The sequence below is a fragment of the Erpetoichthys calabaricus genome, chromosome 17 (genome assembly GCF_900747795.2).
Source record: "Erpetoichthys calabaricus chromosome 17, fErpCal1.3, whole genome shotgun sequence".
Classification (NCBI taxonomy): domain Eukaryota; kingdom Metazoa; phylum Chordata; class Cladistia; order Polypteriformes; family Polypteridae; genus Erpetoichthys; species Erpetoichthys calabaricus.
The window spans coordinates 77,560,565-77,586,279 of record NC_041410.2 but is presented as its reverse complement, the minus strand read 5'-3'; the positions used below and the strand labels follow the sequence as shown (position 1 = coordinate 77,586,279).

At 38.1% G+C, this 25,715-nt stretch overlaps 1 protein-coding gene across 4 annotated transcripts in view; it reads left to right on the top strand.

The window, feature by feature from the left end:
* Positions 1–25,715, top strand: part of csk (C-terminal Src kinase) — a 165,551-nt gene that overhangs the window by 118,322 nt on the left and 21,514 nt on the right. For all 4 annotated transcript variants that reach the window (XM_051920920.1, XM_028823826.2, XM_028823824.2 and 1 more), the window contains 4 exons: positions 7,042–7,123; positions 21,222–21,335; positions 21,590–21,702; positions 21,978–22,197. In XM_051920920.1, coding sequence (XP_051776880.1) covers positions 7,109–7,123; positions 21,222–21,335; positions 21,590–21,702; positions 21,978–22,197 — 462 coding nt within the window. In that variant the 5' untranslated portion in view covers positions 7,042–7,108. The remainder of the gene's footprint in view (positions 1–7,041; positions 7,124–21,221; positions 21,336–21,589; positions 21,703–21,977; positions 22,198–25,715) is intronic.

Here is a 25,715-nt window from a genome sequence, read left to right as displayed (position 1 = left end):
GCGGAGAAATTGCGTACGCCAAGGTATGAGTTACCATGGAAATGTGCGTGGCTTTACGCCAAGTTTAGGTTTTATACATCGCAATTTGAGCGTGGAAAGGTCCGTACGCAACATTTCTGTGCGTACGCACCGTTTATACATGAGGCCCCAGATGTTTTTTATTATATCCTGATACACAAAAGCATAGAACTGTAAGAGGGTGTACTTTCTTTTTCACATGACTGTATACTGTTTTATGATTTACATCATATGTAAATGAGCATATCTGTGCTTTCTTTATGATGTATACATATATTTGTTTTACAGCAGTTACCACCAGCATAATAAGTACTGTATTTTCAGCCGGTAATGCACATTTTGCAAAAAATTTACTTTCACATTTAATCCCAATGAACAGTAAAGTAATATCTCCTTATTAAAATTTTGCATTATAGAAGTTACACAAATGGACAGAGCTGAACAGTTTCAGATATCATCGACACTTTGGTAAAACAGGCATAACAGTATCCTTACCACCTCAGACAATTCAGAGAGGCTATTCTCTCAGGTACTAAAGAACTTGTATGAATACACCATTGAAAGTATCCTGACAGGGGAACAGCACACAGAAGGCCCTCTTGTGACATTGGTATGGTCAGCTTAAATGCATTACTGGGTATGCATTCTCATACTTCCTGGATATCTACACCAAGTGATGTCAGATCAGGGCAAAGAAAATTATCCATGACACCAACCATCCCAACAATGGCCTCTTTTCTGTGCTGTGGTCATGCAAATGTTACCGCTGTTTAAAGTCCAGTTCAGAAAAACTGAGGAGGAGCTTTTTTCCCCACAGTCAATCCACATCTTGAATAAGGAAAGTATCTACAACTATATGATGCCCTTTTTGTTAAATCTCTTACATTAAGTTATTTGTCATTTATACTCTTCTTAAATGCACATTGGAGCTGAGCAACTAAGCATTTTACTACATATTGTACTGTATGTATAATTTGTTTGTGACAAATACAATTTGAGCTGATTTGTTGATCAGCACAATTCACTATTGTTTTCTCAGTGAATTTTCTGTTTGCCAGTGACCATGTTCACTTAATATTTTCCTGGAAATTCAACATGCGGCTAGGTTAGACAAACTTTTTTTTTTCCTTCAGCACCTTATGATGCTTTGCAATGTCAGAGTGACATCACAGAGCTGCAGCAACCTTGGGCAGAACTTACGTGCATTCTGTAAGCGAACTCCACCTTATATCCACCTTTACAACACTACCCAATTTGCTTTGCAAATGCATGATGTTACTGCTCCAGATGGATTTGCACCGTGCATGTATTTAAAAAAACAAAACAAAACAGTATATTCATTTGTGGGGTACATTAACTGACCATAATGAAAATATTATACATGTTCTGTATGTATTCATTGTACATTGCATCTTCACTGCAGAATTAATAATGTTATGCTAGCACAGTGTAGCACCACAGATCAGATACAATCCCAAGCCCTCCTCATTCCCAACATATAACACTGATCCCTTACATCACAGGCTCTATGAGAGTGCTGCTACGCATGTTATCTGTCCGTACCCTGAAGCTCAAACCGATGTTCGACTTCTGGCTGCTGCGTAGTGTGTCCGTATAAATGAAGGGAATTTGGGCCGAATTCAAAGCCAGTTAGCCATGTTGCACAGTGGACAGTCAAAACATCCCCTTAAATCAGGGATGTGCAAAGTCATTCCTGGAGGGCCGCAGTGGCTGCAGGCTTTTGTTCCAACCCAATTGCTTAATAAGAAGCACTAATTGCTCTAGAAACACTTCTGCTTCATTTTAGTTATCTCCCTCGTTAAGATTTTGAACCCTTATTGCTTATTTAAGTCTTAAACAGCTGCATTCTTGGTTTTTAATTGCTCCTTATTAGCAATAAGATGCAAATGACAAAAGAAACCAGCAGTTATCCATTTTGCTTGTTACCCTTTACACCTGTGTGTATTTATCATGCACTATTTGGTTTAATTAAATACTTGGAAGGAAAGAGAAGACAAAAAAGTCAAGGATTGAGAATTACCCATCCATTTTACACTTCAAAATATTTGGATATCTTTAGAATGGAAAAAAAAATCTAGGATTTGAGAATGACTTGACATAGCAGAGTTAAAGCACTAAAAAGCCATGAAATGTAATTATTGGCAAGGATTGTTTTCTAATTAAACAACTGGGTTGGAATAAAAACCCGCGGCCACTGCGGCCCTCCAGGAATGGCTTTGCACACCCCTGCCTTAAATGATACACAAGACCCTGTAAAATAATAGTAATAATGGAAGATTTATTACTATTTACCAGGTGTTTCTATCTTTTTAATGGAAGAAAAAAGTGTGAAGCATCAGCACAGACAGATTGGATTTCTCCCATAGAAAAGATATACTGTCAGCATCTTGTAAATAGTAGTAAAACTATCATCATTATTATTGTTTTACATGGTTTAAGTGTTTGATTCGGCACAATTGCGTACATATTTAGTCCGTTCTTCCTTATATAGACCTGGTGCATGGCTTTCAAGTTAACTGGGGATATGGCCACCAGGACTTCAACATTGGTTTGTCGGTTTGTGCTACTATCGTTGTGAGAACTCTGGAGCTATGTGGGCATGTATGTCTATACTGTATAATTATATTGTATATAATTTTTTTGAACACGTATTGTTAGTTTGAGGCCATTTGTTGCATTTTGTTTGTGATTATCGTTCCATCGGTTTCTTTTGTTGTTTGAGGCAGGGTTGTGTAGTGGTCATCAGCACTTCTGCCTCACACCTCAGGTAACATTTTTGGCCAGAATATTTGGACCACCATAGTCAGCAAATGTTTCTTTAGGCCTTAGGGGCACTTAAGACCATTATAATCCACTCAAAACTAGCTCACTTCCTCCTTCCCCATTGACTTCAGTGCATTGTTCCCTAACATTTCCTTGATTTCATCAAACTCATGGTGAAGCAAATTCACTGAAGTTCACTCATCACTAATTCTCAGGTTTACTTTCTCAATGCTGTCTCTGTTTTCACCATTGAGATGTATAGCATGAATAATAAATCTATGTATCATTCACATTGTTCCAATTTAAAATAAAAATGAAAATGGATTTTTCATGTTTAACAAAAATGTGCTTTGTATTAATTAAACCAATATTTATTAACTTCTTTAGAATATACACTTTTTAAATTACAAATTATATTAGTGTTCTAGTAATTTTTTAAATGTGGATAGAAATTACAGCTTGTCCAAATACAGTGGAACCTCGGGTCACGACCATAATTAATTCCAAAACTCTGGTCGTAAACCGATTTGGTCATGACCCGAAGTAATTTCCCCCATAGGATTGTATGTAAATACAATTAATCCATTCCAAACCGTACAAACTGTATGTAAATATTTTTTTTAAAGATTTTTAAGCACAAATATAATTATACCATAGAATGCACATCGTAATAGTAAACTAAATGTAAAAACATTGAATAACACTGAGAAAACCTTGAACAACAGAGAAAACTAACATTGCAAGAGTTTGCGCTATAGCCTTATGACCCGATCGCTGTAAACACTTTTTTTTTTTAATAAGTTTTAAAAGCACAGGGGAAAAAAGGAACATTTGAACAAATCTGAACTTTATTTAAAAACCAACCATTAACAACCAAGAAAGTAACATTGCAGGAGTTCATGCTAACAGCCTTAACAACCGATCACTGTAAACACTTTTTTAATGAGTTTTAAGCACAGAGAAAAAAAATGAACATTTGAAAAATCCATAATTTACACAAAAACTAACCTTGCATGAGTTGAGTTCTGGCATGAAGGAAGTGAGGAGGAACTGGGTGGAGAGGAGATTACAGTTTTGAGGTAAAGTCCCTCTGCGCAATGCATGTCTGACCGAGAACAATGCACTGTACAGGGAGAGACTGAACACGTGCATAAATCACTGGCATGTATGAACCGGAAGGGAAACGAAATAGAGCACAAAGAGTTCACAGCGAATGCACAGGGAGAGACTGAACACGTTCGGAAATCATTGGCGCGTACGAACCAGAAGGGAAACTGGCTTGTTCGTGTACCGAGTGTGTGGCCGTGAACAGATGTAATAGTTTGGCGAACGTTTTGGTCGTAACCCGATTTGTACATGTTCAGAGACGTTCGTGAACCGAGGATCGACTGTAATTACATTTTCCATCAAAATGAAGCCGTGTTGATCTATTTCAGCCAATAAAGTTACTTGACTTACTAGAAGCATTTTGTCATGTTGCTTACAGAACAGTATTGGGAAGTTAAACCTCCTGTTCATCTGATTAATTTAACCCTAGTATGATTTTTCCCTTTCTCTTTTAAATAAACCCTGTTTACTCATATAGTAGACATATTCATAGGGCTTTCATACACATAGATTTGTGGAGTAAATTTTTCTGCTGATGAAATGAGCTGGCACCACAGATTAAAATGAGAATTAGCGGTGATGAAATAAATTTTATTTTCGTTAGTTGGAAACTTGCTAATTTTTTTTCTTTTTTACTTCAACGAGACTCTTGTGGCGAGCGGCTGGAGGCGGTACCCAGCCGGGACTCCCGGAAGGACCAGAGGAGGGATTACGCCTCCTCCAGGCCATGAGGGGGCGACCGCCCTGGTGGTTTTGGGGACCACGGGAAAGGAGCATGGAAGCTCAACTCTATAGGGGCCCGTGGTCACCACCAGGGGGCGCCCAGATGCCTGAGGAGCCCTGGCCCTCAGCACTTCCACCACACCCAGAAGTGCTGGGGGGAAGAAGACCAGGAACACCCGGAATGCTTCCGGGTGCACAGCCGGCACTTCCGCCACACCAGGGAGTGCCGGCAGGAGCTCGTTGGGAGGCACCTGGAGCACGTCCGGGTGAACATAAAAGGGGCCGCCTCCCTCCATTCGAGGGCTGGAGTCGGGTGGAAGTAGGACAGAGCTCGGGAAGAGAGGAGTGGAGGCGGACCTGAAAAGAGTGGCATTGAGTGATTGGTGCTAGGGCACTGGGTTGTGTGCATCATTATAAATAGTGTAAATTATGAATAACCTACGGTGTACACCTGTCTGAGTCAGGGCCGGCTTCCACTCTCTTTTATGTATTTAATTTGTTTGCACATGAACTGTTAGAAGTTAGCTGCATTAAAAGCAAATGACCTAAGTACTTATAAGAAAAGATCAGTTCCGTATCTTCAACAGTTCTTTAAAAAGTGGCTGAGTGAGATATTTAGGCTTGTTATCCAAAGTAAAAGGCTAACCTATTATGGACAGGCCAGGTGACAATTGACTGATAAGCACTGACTTGTGCTCCTTAACCAACCCTCATTCTCCATTTTATCTCAAAGTGAGGGGTGCTTAATTTGTTTTTTGTGCATCTACTACAGTAGGTCTTTCTTTCCTTGCCACCTTCCATTCTTCTTTTCCTCTTGATGGTATACCAGCGTCCTCCATTTTTAACTAAGGAACAGACAGTAATTGTCACTCAGCTATTAAAAAGCACATCTGAACAATAAATAGTTAAAAGATGAGGAAAGTTAGGTTTGCAAAAAAAAAAAAGTGCTGCTCTAACTTCTGCTGTGGGTGCTGTAGAAATAAGGAGTTGAGGCTACAGACGTTTGGAAGCAAGCTGAACTTTATGCATGTAATCTGTACATGAAATCTGATTAAGTTTGCAGCTGCAGCATAGCATCTCTGGAGTAAACTCCTGCCCAAAACGGAAACAAACGTGTGGGTTGGGTGTGTGTGTGTGTTTTTTTTTCTGTCTCTTTCTCTTCTCAGACTTAAATATCGGAAAATATTCATAAGTCTTCATTTTTTTTTTTACTTCCTGTTTGTTTACATTTACTAAATTAAAAAGGAAAGATAGAGAGTGAGTATGAAGTTAAATTTAGCATCCAACAACTTTTTCAGCAACAGTTAGTTAGGGGCACATACTCCATTTGGGCTATTTTTTGATGTGTGTGTTTTTTTTTTCTGTAGGACAATATTGAAAACAGAATGCTAAACTACAAAGTGGTTTTCTGTTGCCTTGAGATGTGTAGTTTTAAGTGTTTTTTTATTTCTTGTCCTTATTTTATAATCAATTTGTTAAGAACTTTGCACTAGTGCTCACAGTGAAATAAATTTTACTTTAAAGATACTGATGTTTCCACATCACTAAAAACACATTTGCTGAGTTCTAATTTTAATCGTCAGACAGACTGCAATCATCCATTCAGCGTTCTTTTTACAATGGCCTGTTTTGTTTGTACATTTCCTCATGAATTAGCTGCAGAAGGTGGATAGTATTAGGCTTTTGGAAAACATGGATACTTGTAGGCAACGTATCATTTCCTACTCTTTTTATTTTCTTTGAATGATGAATTCCACTACATGCATCTTGAATTGTTACAATGATCAAGAAAAATATGAAACTGTTATTTAATCACATTTCTGGCACAGTTATTTTTTTGGCGACAGGGAAACCTATTTTTAGTGAATGAGGAAGTCTCCTCTGTGAAACTTCCTAGTTCACAAATATTGCATTTTTTTAAAGACAGCATTTAATTAATTAATTTGTAAAAATGATAATCCCAGGAAAAGGTAGGATAAGAAGAATATCATGTTTTTATTCATTGTATTTAATTTTTTTAAACATGTGCTTTTACTCAGAGAAGCAAGTGTAAGCTTCAGATTGTCTTTACTATAAAGGGCACCTACAGGAGGTGTTTCAAGCACAATTCATTTGGAGAAGACCCCATTGTAGACTTGAGACCACTAGAGAAAATATGTCTCAGTAGTATGCTATGCATCCAAAAGTCGCTGGAAAAATCAGGCAGTGTAATGTGGGTCTTACTTTTTTTTTTTTTTTATGAAACTGAAAAATTTTGAATCTTTCGTATATTCGTATATTCTTAAAAGTATATTCAACTTTAATTGTAGGTTTTCTGAGAAACCGCTGAAGTTAATCAAAAGAGAAATTTCAATATATTAAAAGACTTGCATTTCTAATTTTCAAATTTTAAATCTGTGTCTCCCACAGCTCTGATGTTATCAGGTGATCTGTGACTGAAGTGTGAGGGGAAACTAACTTCTAGATCTGTCTCACAATGTCTGGAATGCAGGTAAGATCAGCAACAAACCATTTATTTTAGTGGATATTCATCAAATCATTCCTTAGACCAAAATGTGTTTGAGCCTAGTATTCCTGTGACTTACTGTGGTAGCAGATTTCATTTACAATAAAAATTATGCTTGAAGGTCGCTGGAGACTGAAAGATGAGGTATTCTAGTGACAGACATTTAAATGGGAACATTGCTGCATTGATTCTTGGGAAACATTTGGGGGGGTGCTAGCCATACACACTGCCTCATTGATTCTTGAGATTTTGAGTTCTTCAGTCTTGTACAGTAAGCAGTTGTTGACAAAATGTAACATTAACTGAACTGCACCTCAGCAAGAGAGTGTGCTATATCTGAATCTGCAAATGTGCAGACTAGCCGTACACTGCCCAATATCTTTTGAATCTGACAATATTGTTTGACAGAACTAAGACTTTCAATGTTAAAAATATTGAGGAATGACAGAAGAGAGTGCTTCATTCAGATACGTGGGCTAATATAGTTGTATATCAACCATTTTGGTAAGGGCTGATCAACAGCAGCATGAAGTAGTGACTATGGACCAATGTATGCAGTAATACCTTAAGAGGTGCCAGTCAGCATCTTTTCAATGTGCACAGATTGCTTCTCGTTTGTATTTTTGGTTACTGTTTTGGTTGCATGCTTTTGAATAATAATAATTACATTTATACAGCATAGAGGTTTACTAGCTACTCAAAGCACCATACATAGAGAGTGGGGATCCACTACGACCACCAATGCAGCATCCACCTGCAAAAGTCCATGTGACCTGCCATGTTGACTCTGAAGCAACAGTTTTACAGAAATACTGCAGTGGCCTCACCCGTCCACTGGATGAGAACGTTACTGATTTTGAACAATACACGGCACTGTGTGGCAGGCCGTCATCAAGTCCAGTAACACTGTTCTTGTCTTCAGCTGTTTTTGGAAGCCATTCTCTGTGAATGTGATTAAGGCATTGACTTAACGTCTTAGGTGGAACATGGCTTAATCAAATGAGAGAAAACTTTCAATGGTCGGTGATATTATGTTGACAACACATATTTCAAAGGCCTTGAAGCATAGCTAAGGAGTGATATAGTGCAATAGATGGTCGCCAGGTTGAGAGAGTTTCCTAACGTGAGTGTTGTCAAGGATCTGACCAGCCGTAGGCCTTTCAACCAAGATATACCGCAAATACTGGGTCATTACAATCATTGGGGCCTGTTTTAAATATTTATTAGGAGTTGTTCAAAACCCCTACATTTAACGTACATTTTAAAATGACTGATATACAGTATGATTATCAAATGGGTGTACCATCTGTCACAAGAATGACAAAGAGACATTGGAAAGGTTTAGGGCAGCCAACCGTATAATATTTCCCAGCTGCAAAATCGATCAAAAAGAACAGATATGTTCACACGACTGAGTCCAAAACAGAACTGACTTGCTGCCTTATAATGGCAGCCTTTAAATGCAAGTAAAGGAAGTGATGTCATCAGGGCCTGAATCGGCGGTGACGTCATTATTTGCCCCGGAACTGGGCGGGACTTCCTGATAATGGTCTGCAAGAAAATGAGAGAGAGAATCCGTGCACTTCACTGCCCCCTGGTCAGGTGTGGAATTACTTTTATTCAAGCCCTTTAGTTGTCCCCTAAGCGCACATGTGTGACAAAGCTAAATTTATTACATTTTGTTTTTCCTACTTGAACAAATAAACTTTTTTTGTAACCAAGACTTTTCAAATCAAGCTTATCCACAAGTATCTTTGTGACATTAGATGTTGTGAGATATGTTTGCATCTGTACATTCAAGAAACATTAGCATATAAATAACATTTTAAAGAAAAATTTGTCTCAGTCACCCATTATTTTAAAAGGCCTGTAAAGACAATCTTCCAGGTATCTCACAAGTAATTTGACATTTGTTACAATTTACGTCCGTGGAGACATTACTAGCTTTACAACAGGACTGGTGTGAAGCTCAATAATTCATCATTCATCATTGTACTCACACCTGAAAATCTGGGTCTCCGTCACTTTGATTGTTTTTGAATAAGCGCCATGGGTAACTTGTCTCTGCTTTTATTTACCACCGCTGTTAATCCATTAAATGACAGCTAGTTGATTTGACTCAGTCTCACTCTCAAAACCTGTACGTATATTTTTATTTCAGAGCTGATACTATACAACTTAACTAGCTGTGATATATGAAAAATAGAAATGCAAATGGTCACACTTGTTTCCTCTCATTTATTTGCTTTACATTGTTTACTAGTCCATATCTCATAATAACTGTTAACTAATTGTCTACACCTAAAGAGGGGTGCAACCTGACTTTATAAAACAAGAATTTGGTGGTTGTACTGGGAAGATCCAAGTGTGTCTCCAGAGGTGGAGGACGTTGGTTACAAGAGGCGAGTTCAGCTAGGCAAACAAATGTAAGTTACATGGAAAACGTCAGCGACTGGTCCTGATCGCTTTGCTTGGATAACACTTTAGCTAATGTATCCATTATAAGTAGGTGACAACAGTCTGTATGTTATAAAATATATGATAAGCCTTTATAAAATGACACAAAACAATTACAACAATGACACATATTTCTAAGAATCTTATTATTTTTAATGATAAATGACAAAAAAATACATAGTTAAAATGTCTATAGACTGTTAATAGCTTGTTTATAATGGACACCTAAACTAAAGTTAGACCTTTGTTTGACTAAACATATATACACAAGTTTTATTTTAGTTTGGTGACTGGTAGTCAATGATGGTGCAAAACCGATCTTGAATAAGTAAACAAATTTTATGTCTTATTGTTGCTGACACTGGGCAAGAAGAAAATATGTCAAGCTCTGGAAATAAAAGAAACCAATTTGACATTTTTTATAATGAGAAATAACAAAAAAATGTTAAATGGAATTTGATTTTTTTTAAAAAGACCCAATGCAGTGACCCCATGCAACAAAAAAAAGGTTAAAAAAAACAAAACAAAACAAAAAGACACTGAAGTGAAATGTGATTTTAAAAAGCCCCTATGCAGTGAAGACTTCATAATTTGATCTGTGAAATATATATATAAATTTTCTATGTATTTACAATACATATAAATATACATAAATTGAGCCTGCTTTAGAAGACTTGCTACAAGTCCTATGACATTTTTCTTAACATGTTGACAACAATGAGGATAAGAAAATGGAGACTAAAATGACCTCTGTATTGTAAATAAAGCAGTCTAGTAGCTAAATATGGTTTGCCAGTGTATATTTTGTAGAACAGTCTGTACATTTTACAGAAACATTTTGCTGTTCTGTATTTAAAGCAGGTATACTGTACTTGCTACTGTGAACATAAAAAACAGCATTACTTTCTGAATAATATGTTTTATCAAATCGGATTGCATGGTTTATTTCTCCACCATGGATAGACCTGATGGCAGGGCTCTGTTTCGCCATAGTGTTTCAGAAATTGCTATTAAAGTAATAAAGTTACCTTTAGCCAAAGTGGTAGGCATAATAGAATAACTATTTATTTACAGTTTTTGATTGGTAGAACTTTTGTTTGTCCCCAGGGGGAAATTTGCTTTTTCACACAAGCTCTCTAAATAAATAAATATACACTCATATTTTGGTCTGAACACACACTGGAATGACTATAAAGCAAGGAAATTCTAAAGAAAGAAAGGTTCATACTTGGCTGTCACAGTCACCGTGAGGTATTATGCGTTTCTTGACACACTTTTGATGAAAGCACTCAGTGTTAGTGTGTCAGAGAGAGGATATGCAGTATTGTTAATAATGGCACTCAATTTTATTTTAATTCTCTTCTTTGCTACTACCTCCAGGGTGCATCCTGTAACTGAGCTTGCACTTTTAATTAGCTTGTTGATTCAGTGGGCCACTCTCGAAGTGATGTTACCAGCCCAGCACGTCATAGCATAAAAAATTGCACTGGCCAGCACAGAGTTCTAGAAGATGTGAAGGATGTCACTTCCAACATTAAGTAAATGAAGTCTCCTGAGAAAAAAGAGCCTGCCCTGCCCTCTATTAATATAGTTCATCTGTGCTCCAAGACCAGTCCAACCTGTCATTAATGTGGACCCCCAAGTACTTGTAGGAGTGGACCATCTCTACATCCACTCTTTGAATAGTGACCAGACATAGAGGTTCTTTGGTACGGTGAAAGTTAATAACCAGTTCCTTAGTTTTACCAGTCTTAAGATGCAGAAAATTCTCTTTGCACCAAGAACCTTTCCATCTGATTACTATACTCTGTCTCATCCTCTTTATCAATACACCCCATAAATCCAGAATCATCTGAGAATTTCTGCAGGTAACATGACCTGGTGTTATATTTATAGTCTAAGGTGTAAAGAGAAAAGGAGACAGGACTGTTCCTTGTGGTGCTCCAGTGTGGTCCATATCCATATCAGAAACACAGCCCTTGAGTCTCACAAACTGTGGACTGTCTGACAGATAGTCTATTATCCAGGGCACCACAGACTCATCCATCTGCACATCTCTGAGTTTACTTCTTAACAGGGATGGCTGGAGGGTATTGAAGGTGCTGGAGGAATCAAAAAACATAATCCTCACAGTGCTGCCAGTTTTGTCTAGGTGAGTATAAGCTTTGTGGAGCAGATAGATAATTGCATCCTCCACTCCAGTCTTTGTCCAATAGGCAAACTCCAGTGTGTTCAGGTGGTCTGCTACAAGATGATTTGTCCAGAACCAGTCTCACAAAGGTCTTCAGGATGTTAGACATGCTACTGATCTGTAGTCTTTAGGTGAAAAGGCGCCTGTCATCTGTTGGAACAGGAACACTGCAGGATGTTTTCCACAGCAGAAGCACTTTCTGAAGCCTTAGGGACAGACTGAACAGGTGGTAGAGGACACCACAAAATTGGTCAGAATAGGCTTTAAGAACTTAAGGACTGAATCCATCTGGTCTCATAGCTTTTCCTGTGTGTAGCTTCCTCAGTTGTCGCCTTACTTGGTCTTCAGTTATGGACAATCCACATTGATGTTTAGAGGTGGACTTGTCACTGGCCATTCCAGTTGATGTGCTAGAAGTTGTTGATGTAGTAGGGATGGTGTTGGTAGACTGATCATTGGAAGAAGGTGGCAGTAGGAGGGAAAATCTGTATAACAAATTGGTTCAGGGCATTAGCTTTGTCCACATTCCCTTCTAGCACCTGAGCCCTGGGTTGAGTCCAGTAATTATACCTAGTCCATTCCAGACATCATTAATGTTGAGTTTGTTTTCTATTTCAGCTTTGTGCGCTTCCTTTTCTTCACTCAGCTTTTTCTTTAGCACACACGCTGCACGTCCTTTAGATTCTCTTTGTCACGGGATTTGAATGCTCTCTTTTTATTCAGGGGACATTTTAGGTCCTTAGTAATCCAGGGCTGCTTGTTTGGAAAGCAACATGCTGTCTTTATGGATACCAATGTATTGACACATAAGTTAATATAGTCTGTGATGCATTGACAGAGTCCCTCAATATTGTCCCCATTTGACTCTCTCATCATTTCCCAGGCTGTCATTTGGAAGCAGTCATTCAGAGCCATTTCAGTCTCCAGGCTCCACGTCCTCTTTATTCTGGTGGTAACAGGTTGTTGTCTAATAACAGGCTTGTAGCTGGGAATAAGATGAATCGGGTAGTGGTCAGATTTGCCTAAAGGAGCAAGTTGATTATGCTTAAAGGCATCTTTAACATTTGAATACACTGGGTCCAGTTTGTTATTTCCGTAAGTACTTATTTATACATCACTGCAACTGTGGCACAAGAATTTCACTATGCTCATGCAGTGCATGTGACAATAAAGACCTCTAATTTAATGTGATGGGATTTTTTAAAATTATTTGTCTATAGGCTGTGACAGATAGAGGTCCTCTCGACCCCTTGAACCCTCTGACCACTCTTCAGACACCAGGTAAAAGTCCAATAATTATTTATTCGGACAATATTAAAGTGCACAAAGCACCTACACTCCACAATACTCATATAATAATTCAATAATCATTACACTAATCACAATCAATCAACAATCCTCCACTCCCAGACACGTTGCCACCCTTCCACCCAGCTCAGCGCCACGCTCTGGTCTCTCACAGTCCTTTTTATAGTCCTCTCTGTCCACATGACTAGGAACACTTCCGGGTCAGATAAAAATCCTTTCTTCTTCACCCCGGAAGCACGTCATTCCTCCTGTCCATGTGACTTGAATGTACTTCCGGGGCGTAGGGCAAATAATCCTTGTTCCTCCCTGCAGCGGCCCCCATGGCATCCAGCAGGGTTGGGGATAAAAACTGCATTGTCCAGAATTCCCTCCTGGCATTCGGGGCACCTCCATGCTGCAGGGAGGGCTTCACCTGGCGGCCTGGGGGTATTGGCAGGGATGAATGGCTGGCCACATATCACAGTACCCTTCTCCCAGCGAAAAACCGTGGTTTTGAGCGTCCAGCCCCGCAAGGGACATCTTCCTCCAAGGTGATCCAAAAGGCGGACCTCGGCGATCTCGTTGACACTCCCATGCAAACCTAGGAGGAACAGTATAAGAGTAACTATTTTGGTCCCCTGTCCTCCCAGGACAACTTCTCCATCCGTGGCCCGGCCTGCAGCATTCATAGCACAGCCACGGTCCCCTTGGTAGTCTCTCTGTGTTAGACAGGAAGCCCCTTGGAACATCTGGCTCCACCCTTTTCTCCGCTGAGGAGGATTTTTCGGCTGCCCTTAAGCTTTCCAACTTATCAGGAGACCCCTTTTTTTATTTTTAGTGATCTCCTGTTTAATCTGGGGCTTGTTCACAGTTTGGGTCTCCCTATGAGTAAAAGAGAGCCCCTTTCCTGTCTGCACCCCTTTAGATTTAACAACGACCGGTGGCGGCGTCTTTAGATCCGCCTCGCTCCGTAAGACAGCACTGTTCAGCTGCTCCGGTACGATCGGATCTTCCCCCGCCCACTCGGTCATCGTTTCAGACTCTTTTGTAGGGTTCACAAAGGATTGGCACCCGCTACTGAACAATCGTGGGCCCGGTTCACTCTGTGTCCCTCTATTATGTATGGTATGGGTCTCGCTTACCTGCACTGTCGCATTCTTTAATACGGGAGGCTCCCAACCAAACCGCCGCAGGTATTCTTTCACCTTCCTCAACAGCGCTTCGGCCACTGCTCCCAATTCTCCGATGATCCTCTAAATGTTTGTCAGGATCTGCAAGAAACTACTTACGGGCTCAATTAACTTCTCGAGTTCCCACGAGTCCAAAATGTTATTTACTTCGACTGGAGGCAAGCTTACTTCCTTATTCACCTCACCTACCGGCTGGGGAGCCAATGAGCACGCCCGTTTCTGGCACGTGCTCTGACGGGTCTCGCAGGGATTTGGAGTTTTTATTGTCTGAGGGCCGGTTTGCCTTCTTCGGTGAACTGCGGTCTGTCTTTATTAATTTGTCAACAGACCGATCAGCCACTTCCTGGCCCTCCTTACCTTCTTGCGGAGTGAGCGGTGCTTCGCTCGCCTGCCCCTTCCCCTTTAGAAAGTACAAGTCCGTCTTTTCACAGACGAAGGCGCAAACAGCGGGACATTGGACCTCCTCCTTCCCAGAATTCTTCGGGTTGGGTCACATGTCCCTTGCCAGTAGCCGACATGCGGAAGTCTGTAGTCCTTCTCACAGCCTTGAACGAGAGTGTACCACCTTCTGTAGGAGCTTTGTCTGCATCCCGCAGAGCCTCCGGATGATGATTTCCGAGGTTTGTGCAAGGTACAAAGTGTGTTATTTTAAAAATATTCTCCACTATATCGCCGGCACATACCTCGATGCATTCTTCCTCCGTCACTCCTACGCTCATCCCGAGCGTCGGCCATAATGACGGCTTCTCCGCTCGCGCTGCTGCTCTGCTTACCCCTCTTCTTTCCCATGACAGACTTGGTGAAGGTAGGTTCTGGCGATGTTACTGCGTGTCCTGACGCTGCCATCTTAGGCTTCTCTGTCAACAGAAATTTTTTAAACAGGTCCTCTGCCAAACCGACGGCCAGAAAATCCTGCCCGATTACACCACTGTGACAGATAGAGGCACTGTTGAACCCTTGAACCCTCAGACCAGATGTCAGACACCAGATAAAAGTCCAAATAATGGTTTATTATAATAACACAGTGCTCAAAGCACCACTACTCCACACCACTTCAATAAACGATAATCACTACAAAAATTAACAATCCTCCACACTCCCAGACACTTAGCCACCGTACCACCCATCTCAGCTCTACTTTATCAGGTCTCTCACGGTACTTTTTATAGTCCTTGACCCTGAAGTGTTTCACCCTCTCTGTTCACGTGACTACGAACACTTCCAGGTCAGATAAAAATCCTTTCTTCTTCACCCCAGAAGCATGTCATTCCTCCTGTCCATGTGACTTGAATGTACTTCTGGGGCGTAGGGCAAATAATCCTCCTTGCAGCGGCCCCCATGACATCCAGCAGGGTTGGGGATAAAACTGCATTGTCCAGAATTCCCTGCTGGCATTTGGGGCACCTCCATGCTGCAGGGAGGGCTCCACCTGGCGGCCTGGGGGTATTGGCTGGGATGAACGGCCGGCCACATATCACAAGGCAAACTGACCATTCACCAATTCATCTACTGACCCTGACATACTGACAGTAACATGCATAAGTGTCTTTAAGAATACTGGCCAATTAGCTTCATAGAAAATTCCTTTGGAATTGCTGGAGAGATTTTATCACAATGATGTGAAAATCAGAAGCTAGTGAATGGGTGAAGTTGGCTGTAAGAGAAATCTTTGGGCATGTTTCTCTGCTAACATTAACCAAAAATGTCAGAATTATTCTTGCATATCCATTTGGCTGATTAAAAAATGTGCCAGTTTGTTTGGGGTCACAGATGAGATAAATGTTATAGGCAGAAGACCAAACAACTAGAGGCACTCTGTCATTGTTACCAGACATGTGTCCCCATTGAACATGATGACAGCTGAAGTCCCTGGTATAAACTGAAGGATCAGTGTTTTGGAAGGATGTTATTTATTGTGGGGTTTTCATTGGATGTTTTTAGATAGTGGCAAGATGCAGTCTAGCAAACTTTTTAATATTACTTTGTTGTTTGAATAAGATGTGTACAACATCAGTAAGACTGCTTTTTACAACTAGAGTGCAATGTATATTTAATCAAATCAGACTCTTACATTTTTCAAAAGTATGGCTTCAGTCAAACAAATTCACCTACTAAATTGTACGGAAATGGTCTTTGGTAAAATGAAGGACATTAGTGGTTTGGGAAGACGGAGCGTCATAATATTTTATCTATTTTGTATGCAGCATCTTTAGCAAAGGTACTTGGCAATTGTGAATAAGCAGGATGCAACACTTTTTTACAGTACTACTGAGCAGCTGTAGTGTAATATACAAGTTAAAAAATGAATGGACTCTCAGAGATTCTGCAGTATGCTGCCATCTCTACAGTGTTCTGTTATAGGCTACCACGATTGTAGCTAAAAGTGTAATTTCTTCTCTTTGATTTTGGATAACCCGCAATCACTTTCAAAGTTCACTGAAATAAAAGGCAAAGCTTTATTGAAGCAAAGTGGGTTTAAATCCTGTTCTGTTTCACTCTATTTACTATTTTAAAAGACCAACAGGATACTGACCTTGGTAATTTGCAAAACCTCTCACCACCCGTCAGTTAGTAAATAAAGGGATCTCACTGTACACATTTCTCTAATGGAATGTTAAAAATTATTGCGTGCAGTTTTAGTTGAGGCTCATAAGAGATTGTTGGCAGATTTTATTTCCTTCTCTATCTAGGATATTTAAAAGAAAATCTGTTTTTTTAAGAATCTGACCAGTTCATATGCTCATAATAAACTGAAAAGCACTCTCTGGTCTAGTGGCAGGGGACACTCATGTTCCTCTTATGTATGGTTTATAGCATGATCTCGCTCTCTCTATGTCTTTCTGCCAAGTCATAAATTGTAAAGCTCTTCAATTTCTTTTGTATTTTTATGTAAAATGTTCTGTAAAGGTGTCCAGAACAAACTGTATAAAATAATGACTTTTAAACTATTAGTATATATAAGTATGTTCCTTTCATGTTTACTCAACCATCCATTGAAAAGGTGTTAATTAACATAGTGTGTGACTGGACTTTTCAGATGAAGATCATTCAAGTATATTGTCACACTTGTAAGTTCTGTATGTGCCCTATTAGCTGCCTTTTTACATATAGGTAAAAAGTGTGAATAATGCTTAGTTTCTCTTCTGAAAGTTCTAGGCAAAAACAGAAAGTTGCATATTGCTGCTGCCTCTGCTTTTGCAATTTTAAGTGCTATGAAAACTTGTGTATTCTTGCTGCTGCATTCTGAACTAACTGCAACCGATTGATGTCTGTCTTAGGTAGACCAGTTAGCAGTGCATTACAGTAATCTAGTCGACTCAAAGCACAATTGTGAATACATTTCGCAGTATCTTGCAATATAATAAGAGGTCTAACTTTAGAAACGTTTCTTAAATGGAAAAATGCAGTCTTAGTAATATGGTTAATATGTGATATAAAGTTTAGGTTAGAGCCCATGATTATACCTAAATACTTCCACTTTGAATTTTAATTCAAAGGGATCAAGTTTATTTCTAATACCCTCATTATTTCCATTTTTACTAACAGCTAAGATTTCAGTTTTTTCCTTATTCAACCTGAGGAAATTACTACTCATCCATTCAGAAATACAAGACGGATTGGAAATCTTGGGCTATCGATAGGTAAAACTATGTTCCATCTGCATAGCTGTGGTTGTTCCCCTTGTGTTTAGAAATAATGTGACCTAATAAGAGCATATAGACTGTAAATAGCAGTATGCTAAGCATAGATTCATGTCGCATGCCGTATACAATATCATGGATCTCTGAACTACAATCACCACAACATACAAAGAATTTTCTACTTGTGAAATAAAACCGGAACAAATTAAGACACTGCCCGAGAGGCCCACCTATCGTCTAAGGTGATTTTATTAGTATACTGTGATTTATATTGTCAAACGCTGCACTCTGGTCTACTAGAACAAGAACAGTCTCAGTCTGCCATTAACTCATAAGTCATTTACTACACATTCTTTAATAGTGTATATCATCACTATTGATGACATACTCTATTAAAGAATGTGAGTTTAAAAAAAAAAAAGTGGTAAAAGACAAAAAGGAAATGCAAAAAATAATGAATAAATTTAAGCAAGAGAAAAGGTAGGAGTATTGTCACGCAAAGAGAGTATATTGAAACTCTTACTTGCACATCTGAGTAACATACAACACATCACCACTCTATGGTGCCATGTTAAACAAGAACGTATGAAAATAACTAACTTAATATTACGGTGAAACAAATCAGATTCTCCCTAACAGATACAGCTTCTTGATTATTGTCTGTGTACAATACATGTTCTCCCCATGACTACATGGCTTTTCCTTTCCATATCCCCAAGACATGTATGTTAAGTTAATTGGCCCTGTTTGGTTGTGTGCCTGAGAGGACCCTACTGCACACTGGCATCCTGTTCAAGGCTTTTTCCTCTCTTGCACCCAGTATTGCCAGAATAGACTAAAGCCCTCCTTGACCCTTAATTGAATTAAGTTTGAGAATGCCATTGTGCAATTTATCAATATCAAGCATACCTGCTTTCTGTTTTTACACCCTATATATTTCCCTTCTGGGACAGATACTAGAAACTATTCTCAAGTAGAAAGGGGGTTCAGTTTTCTCTGTATTTAATCAGTCGGGATTGTTCATTTTTCCCAATAGTATCAGATGTTTCTTCCATTATTGATTTTTTTTTTTTTTTATTTATTTGATCTTTAAATAAGCTTTCAAGACTGGGCCACAAGCTTCTTACAGAAGAAGAATTAAAGTTGAACAGGAAATACTTTACCATATTTATGCATCTGTTTAGGAAACTATTAATAAAATTGATTGGGGGGGAGTTTGAAATTAATAATTACAACAGCGGGATTAATGCAGATAAGCAAAGCAAGTAGATTAAGGGGGCACAAGTGAAACTGTTTTAAGTTATACAGTACATGGCACTGTAACTCAGAACAATTCCAACTTGAAATTTCTTACTTTACATGCCTTTTAGGTGCTCCTAAGTTTGAACTATTATGTTGTGTTTGATCTGTATTTTTGTACAGTAGTACATTTCTCTTAGTATCTTATGTCAGCATCTTCATAGTTTCTGCCTTTTTCCCTTTATAGTAATTCTGTGGCATTGTTATTTTGAGTATGTGATAATACCATTAAGGGGCAGCAAAATGAACTGTCATTAATATGTGTCCTTGCCCATGCTCTTAATACTCCACGAGGTTGAAAAGAGTGATGTTTCTGGGACAGGAGTGGGAAACAAAAATATGATGTTGTATTGCCAGTTGGAGTGCAGTCTACACTGCATGCTCTGTTATCTCTTTGCTTCTCACTTCCATATTAGAGGTTATGCAAAATAAGCAATGTGTACTTTTTGTTTTATCATCATAGCAGTGTCCCATAACTCATATAGCTTTTTTCACCCTGAGCACTAGACTGTGACTCTGGGTGTCTCCTGCAGTGAATTATAAGGATATACCTCTTAAAAAACATACTTTCTGCTCGAAATGTCATTTCTCTTGCCAATAATAAAAACATTTGTACACTTCACTGTCTAGATGTTTTAACATCTGTGCATAACAGTAAGAAATTAAGATATTTCACTAGAATTTCTGCACCATTTTTTGTAAATTTTCCTCTGCTTCTGTGGAGCAAAATGAATGGATAGATTTTGTTCAGTTTTATTACTTTTATAGATTGTCACAAAAATGAGACATACACAGATAAAGGTTTGGGGCAGCCACCCGTATAATCTGGTATCCTGGCTGCAAAGTCGTTTTTTATCAATAAAGAGCACTGATGTGCATACAACGGAGTCCAGAACAAGACTGACAAATAGGGGAAAGGTGTAGACTTTTAAAGGGGAAGACAGGAAGTGAGGTCATAGGGATCTGGCTCATGTTCTTCAGGCATTGGTTCAAGCCCGGAGGTGACATCACAGGGGCCAGAGCCGGTAAGGTCTTCTTCCATTGGCTCGGTCCCGGAAGTGACGTCAAGAGAGCCAGGTGAAATCCCCCGGGACTGGTCTACAGGTAAGGGGAAAAAAAGAGTCCGTGCACTCTGCCACATCCCGGCATGCCTCAGAACTGCCTTCACTCAAGCCCTTTAGCTGCCTCCCATGCGCACATGTGTGACAAGATAGATATGGTATAAAAAGGAATCTGCAGTAGACCTAATGCTAAATTAAGGATATTATGACAGACCACCTCTTCACAGGTCTTATTGGTTCGATTTTTTTTCTTTCAGAAGTGAAGTGTTTTTGTTTTTGTATTTATAATTCCACCAGTACATTTGCAAATAATTTTAGATTTTAGCAAAATCTTTAAATTAAGAAAGCAGTCTGTAAAAGTAAACGGCTTTCTAAATGAACATATAAGATTTACCTTGTATGTGAAGTTCTAGTGCGATAGTTTTATCAAAGCAATGTACAAAGCTATTATGTTTAAGAAAAAATCATCAAAAATAGAGCTGTGAAAATTAAGAAGTCTTCTCTGCAAGTATACTGTACATTATAAAGAGAAAGTGACTTCTTTAAAAGTCTTCTTTATGTTCTTTAAGAAGAAGTAAGCTTCTGCTCATTGTAGAGGTGACTCGCCTGAGATGGGAGCAACGTCAAGTGATTTAATCTAATATAGAGAAGAGGCTGGAAATGTAGAATAGAGAGTACCAATCAAAACTAAATAGTTCTGGATAAGAATGTAACTGGTATAGTGTCCTTATAACAATATTCAAATTTAACCAACTACATCTTATTAGTCTTGTTTTGCTTGTTTCCTCATTTATTCGTTTTATAATCCTTGGGTCCCAGTCATTCACTCCTTTTAACAGTTAAATGAAACAAGACTTTTATTTACAATTTTTTAACTGGTGTTTTAAAGTATTATTAGTTTTATATGTATTTGTGTTACTAATGTGTTCATTGTTTGAATGATTTATTTTTTTACAGACAGCATGGCCATCTGGCACAGAGTGTGTAGCCAAGTATAACTTTTTGGGAGAGGCAGAGCAGGACCTGCCATTTAGCAAAGGAGATGTGCTGACCATCATTGAAGTCACCAAGGTAATGTAACAAGAAATACCTTTATACCTAGTGAAGGTGGAGTAAAGCATTATAGTAAGACATATAATCTTAATCAATGTGTCTCATATTCAATAATAGCAGCATTCATTGAAAATCTACAGGTATTACTATAGGCATTGAGTTGCATGAACTTTGTTTTGAAATATTTTGCTTCCTTAAATAGTTAAGATATGAAGTATTTCATAAATGCATCCAACTTGTACTTCCCATACAGTTTTTTTGTTTAATTGTAGGATCCAAACTGGTACAAAGCAAAAAATAATGGAGGAAGAGAAGGGATCATTCCAGCTAACTATGTTCAGAAAAGAGAAGGAGTGAAGTCTGGCAGCAAACTTAGCCTTATGCCGTAAGTGCCATTTAAGCTTTTCAGTTTTTATTCTTGCATTGTGCTTTTTTTTTATTATTTGATAAACAACACCTCATATCATAACCGTTTCATGCCCACCTTTTTATACGTTCAACCTTGTGTACTTAATTTTAATATTTTACAGTTAATTTCTTATACTTCAAATCATACAGAAAAAAAACATTTTATAATGATTGTAAGCTGTTTTTGATTTGTAGTACATTCTAATTTCTCTGCAAATAACTTTTTATTATTATTATTATAACACTAAACAGGTGGTTCCATGGAAAGATTACACGGGAGCAGGCAGAGCGGCTACTTTATCCTCCTGAAACCGGACTGTATCTAGTCAGAGAAAGCACCAATTATCCTGGCGACTACACACTGTGTGTGAGTTGTGAGGGAAAGGTAGAACATTATCGGATAATCTACCACAATGGCAAACTCACTATTGATGAGGAAGAGTTCTTCGATAATCTCATGCAGCTGGTTGAGGTGATGACGCCTCATTTTTACTTTCATTTCTTCTTATGTGTAACTGTTTTATTATTTCATTTTCAAGAATCATATTACACTATTTGGGACAAGTTCTAGAACCTGTCCTGGTCACAAGAACAAGCAGGGACTCTCCCATGATGTGATGACAGTCCTTTATAGAGCACACAGAACTATCCACAGTCAAACATACAATCTAAATACTCATAGAAAAAGAAGTGTGGAGTAGTGGTTTATAAATATTTTTAAACTCCTTTTGTTTTACTTTACTTACTTGACTTAAATGCCATTTCAAAGAAATGTGATGAATTCAGCAAATCCAAGTTGCTCAGGTCACTCAAAAATGAATACATGAGCATGTCTGCTCATGTATTCATTTGCGGTCTGCTCTGGAGGACTTCCAGCTTTTCTTTTGGAATATATATATATATTGCAAGCAATGCATGTCTTAAAGCCTAGAGGGTAAAGAGACATTTTTTGATTGTCATCCGGTGTGAACACATCTGGCTTATTTATACTTGCTTACATTACATAGCCCATAATATTAAATGGACAAGTTTATGCCTCAATCAAAAGTGAACAAAATTATAAAACCAGCACCTTTTAATATTTCTTATACTGTATAAGCAGGGTGAGGTAAATTCAGTGAGATGCATTAAGATGCATCTAGACAAAGAGTAAGTACTAAGTATCAGTATATATAATTGAAAATGTACAATAATACTGAAATTATACACTACCATGGTTGAAATTTTGCTTTCCTCCAACTTGTATCTTAGAATACAAGAGAGTGTTCACAGTATCAGAATGCAGCTAAGTAATTCCTGAATTATTCTAAACAATAACAAAAAGCTCTGTTAATGCCAGTATTTCAAATTTAAGTGTGCACATTAAGCAGGTTATGCACTGAGAAAGCACCTGGTTATTTTTAAAACACATTTCAGAACTTTTAAATGATCGGCCACGTCTAAATGCCATTCAGAAGCAGACTAATTAGAGGCTTCCAGGGACAGGCTTCCATATGAAAAGTCTACAACTGCTATGTTCAAAATATACAGTGTACTCAGTGTGCTTCTGAAAATCGGTACCAATTTTGGTCTGTGCTATATAATCAACTAGATGTTTTCCTGGTTTAAAAAGTTAAAATTGTGAGGAGGGCCTAAACAGGCAGTGTGAGGTCAATAGAAAACTAGTGAAAAGTGTTCAGAGCCAAAAAGGAAAACAAAAACTCTTACTGTAACTTTATTACAAGAACAAGTGCATAACTGGAACAGAGCAAACATTTTTAGAATACACAATTTGTATACCTCAGAGTCTTGATGTTATACATAGTGAGATGGCTTGAATACTGTTTTGCCCAATATATTTATATTTATTGAATTTTACGTAAAGGTAGGCTTTTAAGCTAAAATTCTTAAGTTTATAGATTTTACCCTAAGTAGATGCTATGGGATTTTACCTTCTATTTCTCCTTGACTAGCTTCTTGCAGTTAAGAAAATAAAGTAATTGGATGAAAGGGTACAGCTGGTCTTCAAGGACTGAAATATTTAGGCTTCCTCATTTAGTAGAAAGTCCTCTTTGTCTCCTCTTAACGAGTCTTTCAGAACTCTGTGAAATGCCGTTTGCAGCTGCCATCTACTGTTTCCTTTGAGGTACTATAATTTTCTATTAAAAGAAATCTGTAACCTTTACAGGATGCATTACAAACCTTCAAATGTGAAAAATATTTTATGATTTGGAGATTTTTTTGATGCTCTGAAAACATTATTTAGAACATAATGCTTATCTGAATATTGTGTGTGTCTCTTAAATTGTTTTAGTACCTTCTAGAATATTTAGTTACTGGAAATTATGATGAATTCCAAAATGCATCCATAGGCATAAACTGTTGGTTGTAAAACATGCACAAAGATAATATTGTTTTTATTGTTACACATATTTAGAACATAATTTTTCACTTTCTAAGACAAAATCATTTAATCTCCAAACATAATTTTGCAGACACAATGTCAGACAATCAGTCGATTCAGGGATTTAACATCAAAATAGCACAATCAGTCCAAAAATGATCATTCACTGTATTCAGAGTGTAGATTGGTGGTAACATTGCTTTACTTCTGTTGCCTGTTTCACAACAAGTGACAGAAACAAGTAAATATCGTTGGTATATAGTACAGTACAGTTGATATATTACATAATACTTTTCATCAAGAAACCCATAGTAAAAGAGATAAATGGGTTTAGTAGTATAAAAATGTTTTGTTTTTTTTTTTTCTTTATAGCATGTATATATTTTTTCGTATTTAAAAGGCTGTTTTATTTTCAAATTGATTCTATCTGTTATAATTTACAGCAGGTAGGCAGAGCCAAAGTTTATGGATAATTTTGTGGAAAGTTATCATATTATAGCAGATTTTAATAATATGTTGTCTTGAGTTGTATGATACAGAAAGAATGCTTGATTCATTATAAATTCTAATTGAATATGTGATTTTTTTATTAAAACAATAATAAACTAGGATAATGTGTGTCAGTAATTTTTAGGAGAACACTGAAAGTCAGTTACTTGAATTGAATTGCTGAAAACTGCTTACTTGTGTATTAATGATTAATACTAATTAGAAGCTCTTTAGAATAAATGGATATTGTGTGGGCGGTGCAGTGGTAGAGCTGATGCTTTGCAACAAGGAGGTGGGCGTTCTCGTCCCAAGTGCTCTTGCATGGACTTTGCATATTCTGCCTGTGAATGTGTGAGATTTCTGATGGTGCTCAAGTTTCCTCACGTAGACTAAAGATATGCACATTAGGAGAATGGTGTTGTTAAATTGGACTGCGTGTCTTACCCATACAAGGGACTAGTACCATATACATTTAAGTTTGTATCAGATTTTTTTTACATTTGTATTTCCAATTAAATGAGTAGGAAAATTATAATTTCTGGTTTGTATAGTTGATTATGCAGATATGTTTCATTCTAGTGATAGCATATCTGAGGCTTTTGCTTGTATTGCTTATGCAAGTGGAGCAGGCATTCAGAGGAGTGCATGGGGAGAGCGACTGGGCTAGTTTATACTTCACACTCAGAATGTGTACACACACATGCATGAGTTGCAGTACCAACAAAAAAAATCGGGGAGCACAGTGTATTAAAGTTGGAAAGTTGGCATCAAAGTCTCTGCTTACTATCAGCATGTGACAGGAAGCTGCTTTGCAGATCCTACAGGATCAATTTGTGTGCTTCAATGTTTGATGAATGGATCGATGTGGTGAAGCAAAATGCTGACATACAAATATATTTGTTGTGCTTTTCTTTTCAAGCATCACATACACCTGATCATAATGACGCAATACATTTTAAAGGTCTCACATACCATCTTCTATGCCGATTTTTTTTTTTTTTGCATCTTCATAACAGCATCACAATGTACGGAAGCGTATTTGAGCCACAGAGAAAAAAAAATTAGGGACACAATGAAAAGGTCAATTTTGTGATTAAAGTTGAAATTTTGGAGTTAAT